The sequence below is a fragment of the Topomyia yanbarensis genome, chromosome 2, assembly GCF_030247195.1.
Source record: "Topomyia yanbarensis strain Yona2022 chromosome 2, ASM3024719v1, whole genome shotgun sequence".
Taxonomy (NCBI): Eukaryota; Metazoa; Arthropoda; class Insecta; order Diptera; family Culicidae; genus Topomyia; species Topomyia yanbarensis.
Window position 1 is genome coordinate 8,665,251 of NC_080671.1, and position 17,202 is coordinate 8,682,452.

At 37.0% G+C, this 17,202-nt stretch overlaps 1 protein-coding gene across 22 annotated transcripts in view; it reads right to left on the reverse strand.

Moving 5' to 3' along the window:
• LOC131682893 (voltage-dependent L-type calcium channel subunit beta-1) overlaps positions 1 to 17,202 on the reverse strand; it is a 492,666-nt gene that overhangs the window by 85,317 nt on the left and 390,147 nt on the right. For 2 of the 22 annotated variants that reach the window (XM_058964688.1, XM_058964686.1), the window contains exon 2: positions 1,536 to 1,990. The exons of 11 other annotated variants lie outside the window; for them this stretch is intronic. In XM_058964688.1, the coding sequence (XP_058820671.1) occupies positions 1,536 to 1,658 (123 nt within the window). In that variant the 5' untranslated portion in view covers positions 1,659 to 1,990. Of the gene's footprint in view, positions 1 to 1,535; positions 3,105 to 17,202 lie in introns of those variants that run through there. 9 more of the 22 variants (XM_058964683.1, XM_058964684.1, XM_058964685.1 and 6 more) reach the window with 8 other exon arrangements.

A 17,202-nucleotide genomic window follows, 5' to 3' on the forward strand; every position in this document is an offset into this window, starting at 1 on the left:
ACTTGTTGGAATTTAAATTTATTTCTCTTGGGAATGGAGTATCATTAAATTGTTGTCTGTAAACAATGGGTTTTAAACTAAATGCTACGTCGCACAACTTTTAACCCTACTCTCCCCCTCGTCGCACTTCGTCACAAATTTAGTATACCCTCCCCACCCCCCAAAATGCTACGTCATTTATGCATTGCCCCTTGTTTGACTGGTTAAACATATTCCGTATCTGCCCCAATAGGTCGGCCGAAGATTCTTTTTCGCTGGATCTGTTTAAATCATCTCGAGACGGTTTATTGGTTTTGTTTTCGCAACTGGACGATCGTGGCAAATCCAATGTTTTTTCCCCATCTTTGAAGCTGATAAAAGTGAGTGTTGATTGTTTCTGTTCATCCGATTGAGTGGCTGGGCAAATGGAAGCGTGATGTTGCAACTGGCGCGAAGAGGTGTCAGGGGCGATTTTATTTACTCGAATTACCAAATAATGTCTCAGTAAAACCATTGAACTCGATGCATTCCGTATAGCTCATCGATTTTATAATGATTCGCAATCAGAGATTGGAATCACAACTAATAATATTCGGCTGAAAAGCACCAAAAGAACCACAGCACAGAAAACTCACTCGTAACTCAGGCTCATCACTCAGTACGCATAATATGAATATGAATTATATGAGAAATCTATTATTGCACGACTAGGTAGATTACTTGCTGATCTGTGTATTCATATACCATCCAACATCTTCAGCACGGCTGAGCAATGCCTTATTCAAGTAAATAAATCAACACTGGAAAAAAATTCCCTTTGAGGAAAATTGCACATTATTTTATCTTTGAATTGAATTGAATTAATTTTTGAGAAATAATTAATTCATTATTGAGTAAATTGACTAAATGTTTTCGGAATCGAATTTCTTGAATCAAGTAGATGTGTTTTCATACTTTGATATTCAGAATTAGGCCCTTTGGCTGGCTACGTCCAACTAAAAGGATCCAACGGTACTATACGCTCTGGGGTCCGATGTGGCTTTCGGCGGATCTGTATAATGTGTCAGATTTTTTTTAAATTGTATATGTCCGTTATATATAGTGGGAATATAAATCCGTAAAATAATCGCTTTTCTAATAGGATCCAAACTGCCAGCGACTCCGGCGCTACCGCTTTACCCTATGCTACGGTACAGGGAAGTTTGGAGAAATGCCACTGCGTATGAAATAGTGTGGGCATTGAACCTCTTAGATGTCTCACGATGGGTAATCTTTTGCAGGTAATCCACGTCACCCTCCTGCTCAAAATATTAGTAATCGCTTTTTTGTTTCAATAGATTTTTTGTTTCAACGAAAGATAAAAAACGTTACTTAACCTTTATTACGCAAATACTTGTTTTGAAATGAATACACTTCGAGTACAATTTTGCCCCATCACTCATCCGTTCTGATGGACAGATTTGTTAAACATCCCTGGCTGCCAATCCAACCGACAATCCCGGCGTTCAATCTTAAAATATAAACATTTGTCGATGAGTCACAAAAGAAGAACTAACCTGCGTAAACAATTTATTATATCCGGCACTTTGGAACGACGGATAGCCGAGTCCGAGGCTCATGCGCGATTCACGATGCCCCCCGGACACGGATGGGGCATCCGATGAGGCACGTTGAACCATGGGCCGTTCAGGCCGCCAATCTTCTTCTAGGCTGGATATTTTGCACTAAAACGGTGCACCCGGCGCAACCCTACACCGTTTACTACCTCTCTCTCTGCGGGTCACGGTACTTCGCAATCCCCGTCCTCGTTATGCTCCACTTTGCCACACTCCACTGCCTCGTTGGCTTGATGTTGCTACTTGCTCGAATAAAAATAAAACGGAACAAGCTCACTACTTCTACGGTATGCTAACACTCTACTTTTAAATTGTTTCCTTTACTGGTACTGTCGCAGCATCTGCCCGTTTTATAATGATGCTGGTTTCGAACCGGAAATGGCTGTAATTTCACACTAAATAGATGATGAGACTGGTTATGGGGGTAAAACACACACACACAAACACACACGCTATTCGTGCTACTCAGCTGCTGCTGCTGCTTCTCTGTGTCAGGTTTTCCACGCATTGATTTTCCGCATCTTGCATCTCACTTACTCGTTTGCTGTTTGACTGGTTCTTTCTCTAACTTATTTTGTTGTTCGTATTTTCATTTGCTGATCACTGCCAAAGCAAAGATGTTCCAAAATGATTGAGAATGAATAACGAGCCTGTCGACTGTCACTGTTTCCACAATACGATTGGAGATTTAATTCTTCCTTGGACTCGATTCCCCTAGGCCGACCTACAACTCTATGGCTTCAAGGTCTGACAATTCACACACAGCACAAATTGATCCTTCTCCAGTGTACCAGAACAGCTTACAGCCAACAATGAAATGAAATTATGATTTTTTAATTGCCAGCACACAATCTAATTTGACCTCCGTTTTATTCTTCCGTGCTTTTAGTGTCGTGCCAACATTTTCCACCGGACACCGCACCACTTTGCTTTCCTGAATCGTGCTAGTTCTTCACATTTCACATCAATACGATTCCGACTCCAGACAGGTTGTCTTGTAACACATTTTCAACTAGCTTGGCAACATTAGCTAAAATTAAAAACCGAAAACCATTCCATTTCACAAGCAAACCCGTATCAAGTTAGAACTCTTCGAACTCCCGAAAGTATCTGAAAAAATGTCTACTTCTGCTGGCGAAACCCTATTTTACAACTCGCGGAAAAACACCAATACCAGCTGCGAAAAATCCTAGTGGCAGGAAGAGTGCCTCGGTGAGAAAAAACAATGAAGAAGAAATACAGTGCTTCCAGTCAGTGAGGATGATGACGACAACCGACAAGAGTCCTTCCACGGTACCTTCCTGTTACTACTGAACTGCTGTGATACTACTGCTGATTGTGCGGTCGATTTTCGCATCCAAAGCTGGAGTATTGTTGTACTTGTACTCGCTGTCCTGTGCGTGCTGTCTCACTTGTTCGCACGTGCTTTCATTGCCGCGCCCAGCACGCAGCCAAAGTCGCGGCCGACAAGTAGTCTGAGCTCGCAGTAGGCGCTCACTCGGTCTGTGTGAGTGTGTCGTCGTACAGTGCAACGTGTGTGAATGGGAAAAGCTGAAAACTTTTGCTTGTTTTCTTACACCAATACGGAGCGCGGCTTTTCCAACCCAACGGGACGGATGTGGTACAAATACTAACATAGGGTTGGATGAGGAGGAGGGGTGCTGTGTGTTGTTTTGCAAGCTGATCAAAAATGTTGGCACACGTCGATTGGTGTATATGCCAAAGAGAAAGTGCGTTTTATGGAGACGCATTGTAGAAGTTATTTTTTGAAGCTAAAACACTACTGACATTACATTTACAGTTCGCAAGTTATTGACAGGGACGAGAAATAAATTGATTCGTAAATCAGTTGAGTCATAATTAAACAGAATCTACAAATTGAAGCAGAGAAAGTAATCGAAAGCCCTCTTACTTTTGTTCTCATTTACGCTTGAATGCCTGAATGAGTTAAATATTGAGCCTTTTTCTGAATAACGCCGGATCGCTTATTCGGATGAATGTGATTGATGACTTCTATATAATCAATGCATTTCTAACAAAAATGTGTCAATTAAAATAACGATTTTAAATCGTGGGTCATTTTAAGCAAATGTGGAACATTTCGCGGGAAGCTTTTTGATAAGGGAGATTTTGCAGAAAAGCGAGACTGATCCGCGAAAGTCATTTTATCGAAAATGCATATGCGACTCTTATCCTTTAATTGGCAGCATATACAGGGTGTTTGGTTCATGATTAAGAATCTCTCGAGGTGTGATTGACTGTCATATTTGGAGAAAAAAATCGTTCTACACAAACCATCAAATCTCAACCGTTACAGAGTTATCGAACTTTTTGTGTTAAAAACTTATTTATCTTAAAATATCTCTAACTCGAAAAGTATACCTCGTATTTTAAATCATTTAGTTCCATTGGAAAGGTGAGAAAATTTTCTATTGAATAATGTTCTCATATCTTTCAGTTAATTAGTTTTAATTACCTTTTAGTTGTAAAGTAGTTCAAAGTTGGTGTTTTTGTTGAGGTTTTTATTAATTTTCTCAGAATAATGAATTATGTTTATAGCAATATCTATAATCCAAAAGATGGGTATGAGGACGATTTATAATTTGTTCTTCAACATGATATTCCTATCTCTTCTCATTTTCTTGTAATTTCACTTCTAAACTTTTCCTGTAATTGACTTGCAAGTTCTTAAAAGACTCTCTCTATCTACCAGGGCTTCATTGTAAAGCTGAGAAAATTTCCTTTCGATGTATGTACAGATATCTTTTAGTTAAGTGTACTAAATGACTTTTTACTAGTAAAATAACTCAAAATTTGCGTTTTTGGAGAGTTTTGTAATTATTCTAATTATTAATCAACTTGTTATTTGACACTTTATCCCTATCGCTTTTCATTTCGCTGCAATTTAATAGTTAACACAGCATGACCTCATCACAAATGTAGTGGGTACGAAATCGTTGTTTTTGCATATGAAACGAGAAGATCAAAATGATTAAAAGAGATAATTGAATGGAGTCAAAGGGAGAATTGTAGAACTTGCTGAGATCCATTAATTCCATGATAATAATAGTGAAGTTTTTTATTTACTATCTTAAGGAAATAACTAAAATGCTAATAATAACATTAACTTTAAACTTATCAACTTCTAAAAGAATACTAAATTCACTTAACTGAAAGATATTAATACATTTTTCTCTGCAAAATTTTCCTGGTTTTCGAATAAAATTAAGAAAAGGTACAATAAGTGCCATGCTTTTTCAATAAGAGCTAGTATTAGTGAATATGAGATAAAAATATCCAAGTTCAATAAACCAAACACATGAAAACAAGAAAAGATAAGTGTATCATGTCAAAGAACAAATTATACAACTCTTCAAGACTAAAAATTTGAATTATTAAAATGGTGATGTTAACTATTAGGATTTTCGCGAAATGAACGAAAAATCGATCAAAATGTTAAATTTTAAATAAATTACTATGAAAAGGTTACTTAACCTCATTAGCTGAAAAATTTGAGGACATTTTTCAATGGAAAATTTTCTCACCTATCCAATGGATCTAAAAGATTTGAAATACAAAGTATATTTTTTGAGTTAGAGCTATTTTAAGGCAACTAAGTTTTTAACACAAAAAATTCAATAAAATAGTAACGGTTGAGGTATGTGTAAAACGATTTTTTTCTCCAAATATGACAGTCAATCATCTCTCGAGAGGTTCTTAACCATGAACCAAACACCCTGTATTTACGATGGTTTTAATATGCTCATCACATAAAGCTGTGCGTACGGGTGAATGACCTATTAGGTTAAAAGCCGGTCAATACAATCAATCAATCAAGCTATGCGTTTTAGTGTCATTCTTCATCTAGTTTACTTCATTGTGCGGTTTAAATTCGTAATTGCCACAATATTGCGTATTGAGAATGAAGTGAAGAACTGTGGAAAATATAAATATTATTTTTGGGCGAACGAAGGCTAAGGATAAAATCAATTTGTCAGTAAATGGTTCAATAATTCAAAATGAGCAAGATGTCTGCGAAATTTTTAATGAGTATTGGTAGCAATCTTGCAAGCAGCACAGTAAGTCCTATCAACGTCAACCCTCTAAGATATGTGAAACGAAACCGTACCACAATTTTCTTACGGCCTACCAATATTAACAAAGTAACTATTTTAATCGGGAACCTCGATGCTAAGAAATGTAGTGGCCCTGATAATTTGCCAGCTAGTATTTTAAAACACAATTATCTATCTTTTGCTACAATCCTCACTCAAGTGTTCAATATAATTATTGAAACTGGTGTTTATCCCGACTGCCTTAAAACAGCTAAAGTGACTCCAGTCTTCAAGTCTGGAAACACAAGTGACCCCTGTAACTACCGCCCTATATCGACGCTATCGGTTTTAAATAAAATTATAGAGAAGCTTCTCGTCAATAGGCTAGTAGAGTTCATCGAAACTAATAAAATACTGAACAATTTCCAATACGGTTTTAGGGAGAATTGTGGCACAATGACGGCCATCACAGAGTTGATTGATTATCTGGCTGGTGAAATTGACAACAAAAAAATGGTTGGAGGTTTATTTCTAGACTTAAAAAAGGCATTTGATACGATAAATCTCACCATACTGCTTAATAAGCTGGAGTTGTATAGTATTAGAGGAGTTGCTCATAATGTGTTGAACAGTTATCTGACGCACAGATCACAGTATGTGTCAATTGGAAGTGCTCGCAGCTCATGTCGCCCTGTTGGGGTAGGTGTCCCTCAAAGCAGCAACATAGGACCTCTGTTATTTTTATTGTACGTTAACGATATTGGCAATTTGAAATTAAAAGGTGTACCTAGACTTTTTTGCTGATGACACTGCTCTGTTTTATCCCTGTGCAGAAGTCAACACAGTAATCTCTTACATTGAACACGACCTTAAAATTCTTAAAAGTTTCTTCGATGCGAATTTACTTTCACTAAACTTGTCTAAAACAAAGTATATGATTTTCCATTCACCTAGGAAAAAATGCCAAACCATGCAAATCCTTGTTTAAATGAAACATATGTAGAAAAAGTAAACACTTTTAAATACTTGGGCCTCCATTTGGACTCGATTTTGTCCTGGGATACACACATCAAAAGCGTTGAAAACAAAGTTTCATCGCTATCGGGTGCTCTTTGGAAAGTGAGATTGTACGTCCCGCAAAGCATTCTTATACAATTTTACTAGGCGTGCATCCATTCACAAGTCCAATATCTTGTCTCAGCTTGGGGGCGCACAGTGGCGGATTTGACTAAAAACCTGGCCAAAAGTCGAAAATTGCATGGTAGTACTTTGGGGTCTAGTGCATATATTGTCCTTCAGATGGTGCTGCCGCATGCTATTTTAAGTGAAACACTCCAAAATTTTCATATTTGAGGTGTTGACACATCCAAACAGTTTAAACCATCGCGCTTTGCTCATATTTTTCATCGAGCGCCCGTAATATCAGTATTATTCAAGTGTAGCTAGATTTTGATAAAAGTGTCGGTTTCAAATGTGTAATAATGGAAAGTTATGCTGACGGTATGTACTTTAATTATATGTACTGATGTCAAAACATATTATTTTGTTTGTCTATAGAAAATGTCAATAACTTTCACGCTTTTGTAGCAGACGGTTTCAACAGACATTTTTGCTAAATTATTGAAATACTTTTTTTGTCCACGTATGTCCACTATGTTTTAAGGTAATTTGTGTTCCTTGAACGATTCTCTATTTGGAACATAATAGAATTCTTGAATCTTTGATTAAGTGGAGACGGAGATGGATTATAAGATTTTTAGATTAAAATTTGGACTCGTACTTTTAATTACTACTGCACCTCCGGTTGTCATAGCGAGTCGCACAATACATTGCATTTTGATCAGAAAGAATTGTGTATTTAGTAGTGAAAATTTCATCGAAATTCATAAACATGTTCAAAAGTTATCAAAAGCGAAACGCAAAAGACGTAAATAATTTTGGTCGTTCATATTGAAATCCAACGAAGTCAACAGAAGTAATCACCAAAGATTCCAAATATCAAAAATCGATTATGGATGCCATGATTAAACGTTATCGGGGAACTATGACCTTTGATCATGCAAAACAAAACAAATCTAAAGGTGGAATATATGACTGGATACTACAAGCGAAAAGAGTAGAGTAGTGCAAAAGAATACGGGGATCTCTGGCCGTTATTTGGCCAAAGAGCTCACTTTGGCGTACACTCCAGTTTGTCGAATTTGTTTGTGAGAAGGTTAACAGTCGTAGCATGTCAGCAAGCATGACAATAAAACGTGGTTGCTCAAAACTATAACAGGAAGCAGTACTAGCATGTTCTGACCAAGTATAATGCAAGAATTTAAATGTTTCATCGTATAATAATGTACTTTGGACAAATCCTCGGTCAAATTTAATTTAAATAAAACTATCAATCTTAGTGAATTTCACTTATTTTCGTATTTTTTTCATATTTATTTTTAGTTACTGCAATTTGCATGCAAACTTGTTGTCAATTTTCACTCCATGCATTTCGTCGCAGAATCGGCTTATTTTTTGTATGTTAGAATAATACTATTTTTCGTTCTTTGAGAAATATATGCATCAGCAATTGAACAATAATCGTACAGAGAGTTTAAAAGTTTTGTAACTATGTTGCATAATATTTCAAAGTACATAGTTTGAAATGACTAATAACATCAATTCTCATAATAGCTACATTATCTAGACACCCAATCCTCTTAAAGCATGCAAATCAACAAATTCTATCATTTAGCTACACACTATTTAAAATTCGATACATTATAAACGTTATTGGCATACTGGAGCCATTAAATCTTCCTTCGCGAAAATTTACTTATTTTTAGATTAAAATGTCGGCCATTTTGCATGCGCCATTTTGAATTTTGAAAATCTGACATCAAAATCGTAATCTACGCCCCAAAAAACCATGGTATACACCTTTGCAGATCAATCAAAACCATTTTCGACTTTTGGCCAGGTTTTTAGGGAAATCCGCTACTGTGGGGCGTGTCAAATCGAAACTAAAGAAAGTTCAAACTTTGCAGAACAGAACGAGGCGTATGTGTAAGAAGACTTAAAGACCCTTTCAGGTCCAAAATTATATACTGCCGTCGGAAGGATGTAAGCGATGCGGGCATGTTAATTCAAGTGAAGAAATTCGTTCGCAAAGTGCAGATATGGCAAGCAATATGTTTCTGCAGTTTGAAGTCTGCCATTTTTGCACTCCGGAACAATACATGCAATGACTTTCGATCTGAGTGTCCGTAATTTATATGCAAAGAGATTGCTGCCTTCGTATAAGACGAATAGTAACTCTCCACTGTTTTGGCCGGATTTAGCGAAGGCGCACAATGTCAAAACAACTCTTAATTGGCTCACGGAAAATGTCATAGAGAAAGACTTCAATCCATCATATTTGTATTCGGTCCATCGAACATTATTGAGCGATTGCGAAGAAGGCCCGCTGCACGCGTCTAGAAATATGAGACGATAAACTTTTCCAAAAGTTTATAAAAAGCGTTCAATCAAAAATTCGAAAATTCGTGAAGAAATAATATTAATTTCATCTCATATCATCCATGTTCAATCTCGTACAATAAGGTATCAAAAGTCTTTGCCTGTGAAATAGTTCACGAAAGCATAAAATATTTTTCGCGCATTCGTGAACTCGTTCATGATTCCTAGTATAATAGTCACGATAAATCATTTGTGCTAGTGAAATAGTGCACAAAATCATGAACTTTTTTTCCTGGTGCATGATTCATTACACGGTGCTACAGTCATTTTGTACTTTTCAAGAGGCTTAATATAGATTGTAGATCTCATTAAATGCGACACAAAACAATGTATGAAAAATGTAGAATATCCTCAAAATCTTGATATATAGCAAAAAAAAACGATTTTTCGAAACTTTCGGCCCTAAATTTTTTTTTGCACTGTCATTTTTCAATCGAGTGCAAATTTTTTGAGTGTTTTGGAAAGAAGAAAAAATCCCTTTCCAACGGTACACTATGTTATGTTCTTTTGTTAAAAGTACTATGCGGTTTTGGGACAACAATATGAAAGTTACCATTATTTTGATATTTTTTCATTAATGATATAAAAATTGCTCAACATTTTTATCAGGAAACGTCTTTATTTTAGTACAAATTTAAGGATAACATTTAAGTCCGCATCCAATGACCTACTTTTGAACAAAATCGGTAAAAAAAATGCCTGAGTTATTGATTTTTTTCCAAATTAGAAACCTGCTCGCATGAACTCTTAAGAGGTTAGTGAGGTATTGTCTTGCAATATAAGATGCTATAATTATATCTTCTGTTATTTTATCCAATTTCATGTTTAAAGTTCACACACATACTTTTGAATGTATACGTAATCGAGCAAAAAAATCGCTTTTTTTGAAAATTTTATAAAAGTTCATGCGAGCATGTTTCTAATTTGGAAAAAAAATAATAACTCAGCTATTTTTCAACCGATTTTGATCAAAAATAGGTCATTGGATGAGAAAATAAATGTTCCCCTTAAATTTTTATTAAAACAAAGACGCTTTCTAAAAAATGTTGAGCTCTTTTCATATTTTTTTAATGAAAAAATAGCAAAATAATGGTAACTTTCATATTGTTGTCCCTAAATCGAATAGTGCTTTTAACAAAAGAACATAACATAGCATATCGTTGGAAAGGTAGTTTCTTCTTCTTTCCAACACACTCAAAAAATAAAAAATCGGTTGAAAAATGACCGCGCAAAAAAAATTTAGTTCCGAAAGTTCCGAAAAATAGATTTTTTTGCGATAAATCAAGATTTTGAGGGTATATTAAATTGTTCAAATGTGGTTTTGTGTTGTATTTGACCAAACCTACAACCTTTACTATATCACTTTAAAAATTCATTCAATTTTCTTTATTTTATAGCACTGTGTTTTCTATCTTGCGTTTCTGTGATATTTAGAAGATACCCGAATCATTTTCAATTTTATGCCACTTTACATGAAATTTTCAGGTTAGGACAAGCTATGGATGACCATTTAAAACAGATGAAGCCATCCAAATTCGCTTCGAAATACCTGATATGACAGGCCACCCGTACTTGTGGCAAATGTAGTCAACCATTTTTGTTTTTGAAGTATAATCGTTGTTTTGACCCGGTTTGGCTTCGTTCCACTTTTCTAAAACCATAAGAAGTGGTATGCGTTTAAGTTTGTGGATTTTGTGCCGACAGAAATGAACTCTAAACAGTTTTGAACTCCGTAAAATCGAAACCTATTGTCTTGAGCCATAAAAAGCGCGAATTTTGGAAGACCAGGCGAAGGACGAAAAGGAAAACAGTTGATTTGTGTTTTGATATTTTTGATATATACGATATATACGATTCAAAATCTTTTATGAGTTCTTTGTTCAATATTAAGGGGGTATCTGACGTAGTGGAAAAAAATCGACATCTTATTTATCCACTTAATTGTTAGTATTGAACCTCTAGAATAGTATCCTGCAATCTCGGAGGCCACGCTGAGCCTCTTTTGTTTTAAACAGCCATGCGTTCCTTGCGCGTATTTGCTGTAACACACGCAGATTTCAATCTATCGGTAACAATTTTCGAAAAACTGAGAGCGATAAAAATACAGTGTAAACAATACACTCTAAACTACGTCTAGCCACATTTTTAAGAGAAAATACCCAATAGGGTTATTTTCTATATTTTACCGTGATGCACTTTGATGTGGGACACCCTTTAATAGCGTTTTTCTCGAAATTAGCGAACACGATAACTCAAAAATTAATCAACGAATTGACTTGATTTTTTTACGACAATGTACAATATGTTTAGCCTGTCGATAAACTACAGAAAACCGAATAAAATTTTTTTCTCCCTGTTATTTTGAAGTAAAAATGAGCGAATTTTACAGTAAAACATGAGATTTTTCAGTTTTCATAAAGCCATTTTCCGAAACTAGAACTTATTTTTAAATTTTTGTTCATCGAGTAACAACAAGTCTAAGCTTCACAAATCTTATTGAATTTCCTGTGTCAGACAATTTTATCAAAAGTTATTGTGTTCGCCACGGCGCTCTTCGACGTGGAAATGGTTGAACATCTACTATTGGAACGCTCGTTTGTGTGGCTATACGTTACCGAAAATATTTTTGCCTTGCCTTCAAAATCGTAAAATTTCGGTTTGAGCACTTTACACCAGACAGTAATGACCCCTTAATGTTTCTGTATTTTGGAATAAAAAGAAAAAGTTTATCGAAATAGAAGGTCAAGTTCCGCCATGGAATGTAGTATCAAAATATTGCCTTTACACATATTCTCTGGAATAATTATACTAATCTCTTTTCAATTATTTCTCTTGATACATAATTCGACATATTTTTTATCAACAAATAGATCCAACTGTGGCTAGTCGGCCAGGAGAAAAAATCCCATACCATAGTGCTGCCAAAGCTAATGTAAACAAAGGATAATTGATTAATTTTTTTCAGGAAGGAAATTTCAAACATAAGTTTTTGAGTTTTTTTCCGGCCTCCAGCCAGTGTGCGCCGTGCAGACGTTATGTCTAAAGAAGCACAAATTACTTATGATCGTATAAAATGACTGCAAACGTTTTATTTGTGCAACAGAGTTACCATATTCACAATTTTTTTTTACAATTTTTGGCATTTTGATTAAAATTTCACGGATTTCCACAGATTTTTGGAAATATTGTGGTTTTTCAGAGCATTTTTAAAAATTCAACACAGATTTTCACACATTTTTTCGGGTTTAGTCATCACAGTGTTTTTTAACCGATACACAGATTTCAATGGAATCCCTGGTGTGCAGTTGTTTTATGCTATCATAAGTTGTGATTGCTATTTTGGGTGGTCACGACGGCTGTCATGTTCTGAAGAGTGGAACGCTTAAACTGTTTTTCGTGATTGAAACGAAATGTTTCGTTATTTCACTAAATGTTACTGTCTCCAGTAAAGTTGCTCGAGAAATCAAAGACTACCAGATGGTGATAGATTAGTTTGGGACAATCTAGCTATATGGCGCTAATGAGCGTATCAACTTACTGCACATTATAGAATATGACAACATCTCTCAAATGTTCAATAACTTAGAAAGATTGTGTTTTCGGCAAAGTTCTAGAGGAGATCAAGGGCTATGCAATTTTGGGCAAATCAATTTGAAATAATTTTGCTAGGAGGCTAGTTAGGATGCACTATTTTACTAAATTGTGCACTTTGAGATCATGATAATTTAGAAGCGTGGTGTCTTCGGCAATATTCATCTGCGGGTTGAGTGCGTCTCGATGGCGAATAGATAATTTCAGAATTCAGTCATTAGACTGCGGGATAGGGAGGATACAACTTCCAGTACATGTTGGGTGATGCTTAAATGTTTAATAATTTTTGCAGGGCCACCTTGAGACCACTCGGGCCCCTGAGCACTATTGAACTAAGGGGACCCTAACATTGAACAGTTGTAAATAGATGCACAGTAGCATGGTTCGCTCTAAGACTCTTAAAAAGTTGAGCCATGTAGGCCAATATTTATCTTTGTATGGGAAAACCATCAAAATATATGCAGAAAATAGAGTCGCAAGATGATCTCTCTATCACGCATAGGATTTAAAAAAAGGCAAAATCACGGGCACCCTAAGTTCAAGTATAAGCGATTAAAATTAAAAAGCAGCATATCACAGAGAAGATTCGTGTTTCAATCTAAGATTGGCAAAAAGAGACATATTGTAGTGGCTATTGGAAAGATACCAGGACGTTTGAAGACTAGAAAGAAAAGATATTGCGTGGCATTTCTCGTAATAGCATTTGCATAATGTAGCAGTAACCTGGCAGAATTAGCATGTGGTAATCTGATCTTCATAGTTGCATGTCGTTGTTTGAGGATGAAAAGTTCTTTGATCAAGGGTGAATGCTGAAGTAGGGTGGGTGTACCGTACACTATTTCATCGTTGTCTTAACAAAACAAAATTGTGCACCGTGATGAGTTTAAGGTGCCTTCCGTAAACAAAGTGTGTCGGCTATTTTGGAGTAATCCGAATTAGATAAGTTACTGGATTTTCACATCACTACAAATTTGCTTATTCAGTATATTGAAATTCGGATTGACTACTGAGATATAGCGTAGCACGATTGTGACAAGCGACACACATTGAAGCCAAAACACTTTTAGATCTTTGATGCCATACATAATTCCTATGAAGAACTACCATCATCATCAGCTAGGTTCATGTATTGAAAGTATGCGTTTCCCACCATAGGTTTCACATGCTTCATAGGTTAATATATGTTTATACTATATTTCCCTCTAAGGAGAAAAAGTGTAATATATGTGTATACAAAAGCACTTTTTCAGCCACCTACGTAGGATTTAATTTTTTAAACAGCAAGTCTGTGTCAATTTTTATGACATTTTAAGCGCCTTTTTGTTATACAATATTAATTCCCAAATTTCGGTATTAAGGTCACAAGACCTAACTTATGTTAAAGTTGATTTTTGTGTTTCGAATTGCACCAAGTTGAGATCAAGTTAGACGATGTATCTAAACTATTAACAATAAACACAATACAAATGGTTCCCTAGCCAAAAGGCAAGAGTTCGTTTTCGCTTCCGCGTTGACAAACCAGAGCTTCTGTCGTTGCTTCCCGGGACATCAATCGGGACAAGCCAATTACTTTAAGCGTTCACATGTGTCGTGTGAGTGTTTGGATTATTGTGTTTAATTACTGCTAATTTGTATTCTAGTTGAGAAACATCGTCTAGTTTGGCCCCAAGCAGGTGCTAGATACTGACGAGATGAATTCAAAATCTAATGCTAATGATTGCAAAAGTGTTGTACTATATTTTTAGCAGAAATGGGCTTTCACTCATCATTAATTGTTGTATATAAATGGTAATCACAGCATTTGGGGCAGCTCAGACATCAATCTAAGAGGTTTTGAACCAATGCAGTACATAAGTAGTACAAATCTTTCATATTCCAACGACCAATTTTTCTGAGGTCTGGGGGAGAGGATGTGTTAGATATACTGCTTTACTCTGAAAGAGTTTCGCATGAATAGGGAAATTGGCAGGCTCCAAATGAATCTGAACCGTTTCTATCCTATCATAAATATATATTGTTCGATCATCTTGATGTTACCCTCAATGTGGCAACATATCGTAATTATTAATCTACAAACTGGGACCTTTTTTTGGAAAACTTAGCTACTAAATTACATGGATAATTAGTCAACCAGACGACTTGGATGTCGTCATGGATACGACAAACTCGTTCATAGTGGCATTCTACGAAGTAGAAGAGTGAGAAGAGCTTGAAACTGGCGATGCTTTTAGGTCAGCTCGTAGCACTAATGTCTCTAGTCTGAACGATGCCAGCAGGATAAATAAAATTCCCTCAAAATCGAAAGATTTTCCAATGAAATTTTTAAAAACCAGATGTGACGGACGGAAAATATGTTCTTAATTGTCTCTTCGACGCACACTTTCCAGGTTGTATCGATCCGGAGCTGAACAATGTTCATAGATCTCATTCTGGTGATTCGGACTCGTGGGCGTTAGCACGCACATTGGTTACCACTGAATCGGTCAAGTGGGCAGTTGACAGCTTTCCTTCATACAAATCACTTGAAATCTTTCCATTGTTGCTGTAAAAGGGATTTGATATTTTCAAACATGTCTTGACAAAGATAATTTTTTCCAGTCTTGCTACCGGATATATCCCGACAGCATAGGCTTATCAGCTTAAGTTATTTTCTTCTGAAAACTTTAGAACGGATAATCGATCATCACATCAGGAACGTTAGTTTAGTTGAATATCCACTGCACAAAATGCAACATGCATATCAGTGTGGGAAATCCACGATCACTCTGCTTCACGATGTTGTTTACAACATTGAGAAAGCCTTCTCGCTCAAGCAATCTAGCTTGGGTGTATTCCTAGATATTGAGGGTGCTTTTAACAATGTGTCCTTCCAGTCTATTCTGAAAGCGACGCGCGGTCATTGGATACCTGCATGTATCTCGGGTTGGATAAACGCAATGCTTAGTAACCGCATACTTAGCTCGTCACTGCGACAGGCTGAGATACGGAAGTTTAGTAATTGCGGTTGTCCTCACGGCGGCGTTCTGTCACCTTTATTATGGAACTTAGTAGCTGACGGCTTGTTGAAGAAACTCAATGAGCTTGGATTTCCAACCTACGGGTTTGCTGACGATTACCAAATACTAATTACTGGATTTTGCATTGGAACAATTTTTGACTTAATGCAACAGGCATTAAGAGCTGTCGAACAGTGGTGTCGACAAGTTAAACTATCAGTTAACCCAAGCAAAACTTCGATGGTTCTTTTCACGAAGAAACGAATAACAACCGGGGTTCGTCCCTTGCAGTTCTTTGATTCTGAGCTACTGTGTGCAGATCAAGTCAAATACGTTGGAGTCATATTGGATTCCAAACTGAATTGGTCTGCTCACATTGAGTTCAGAGTCAAGAAAGCGTGCATGGCCTTCGGGCAGTGCAGACGAACTTTTGGAAAGACCTGGGGTCTCAAACCTAAATACATCTATTGGATTTACACGACAATTGTACGTCCAATACTGTCATACGGATGCCTTGTGTGGTGGCAGAGGGGAGAGGTGATGACAGTCCAGTCAAAGCTAAACCATCTGCAAATAATGGCGCTCATGGCGTTGACTGGTGCTTTCACCACGACTCCGACTGCTGCTCTTGAGGCACTTCTAAACATCAAACCATTACACATACACTTAAAACAAGAAGCACTATCATGTGCATACAGACTGCAGGTTACTGGGCTTTGGAACAGTAATCATGTTGATCTTGCTACCACTCACACACGATTGTGATCACAAATGGTTACATGGGGTGAAGATATTCTTGCTCCCAGCGATATTACACTCACTTGTAGTTTTCCTTACAGGACATTTCATGTGAAGATTCCCTCTCAAGAGGAGTGGTTGTCTGGCTATATGGAAAGACAACAACAAACGCAAGTGGTCTGTTACACTGACGGTTCTCTGATGGAGGGACGTGCTGGTGCTGGTGTCTACTGTCGTGAAATGAGATTGGAACAATCTCACTCAGTAGGTAGACACTGTACTGTATTCCAAGCAGAAATCTTTGCGATTATGTGCGGGGAACAATCGGCCCTTCAACTGAGTTTATCCGGCAGAGTTATAAACTTCTGCTCCGATAGTCAGGCTGCAATCAAGGCCCTTAGCTCAGACAAATCCCGGTCCAAGCTATCGCGTGCCGAACCCAAATCGAAGAACTAAGCATTGCCAACACTATCTACCTTGTATGGGTGCCCGGACATTGCGGTATTACTGGAAATGAATGGGCTGACGCATTGGCCAGGGCAGGTTCAGCGATTGACTTCGTTGGTCCTGAGTCCGCGCTGCGAATTTCGACAAGTTGGATAAGGGAAAAAATACGGTCCTGGGCTTCGTCCGAGCATCGCAATTAGTGGAGAAATCTTCAAACGTGTCGCCAAACAAAGGCGTTTCTGGAACAACCGTGCCCAGTGATTTCGAAAAATCTCCTACATT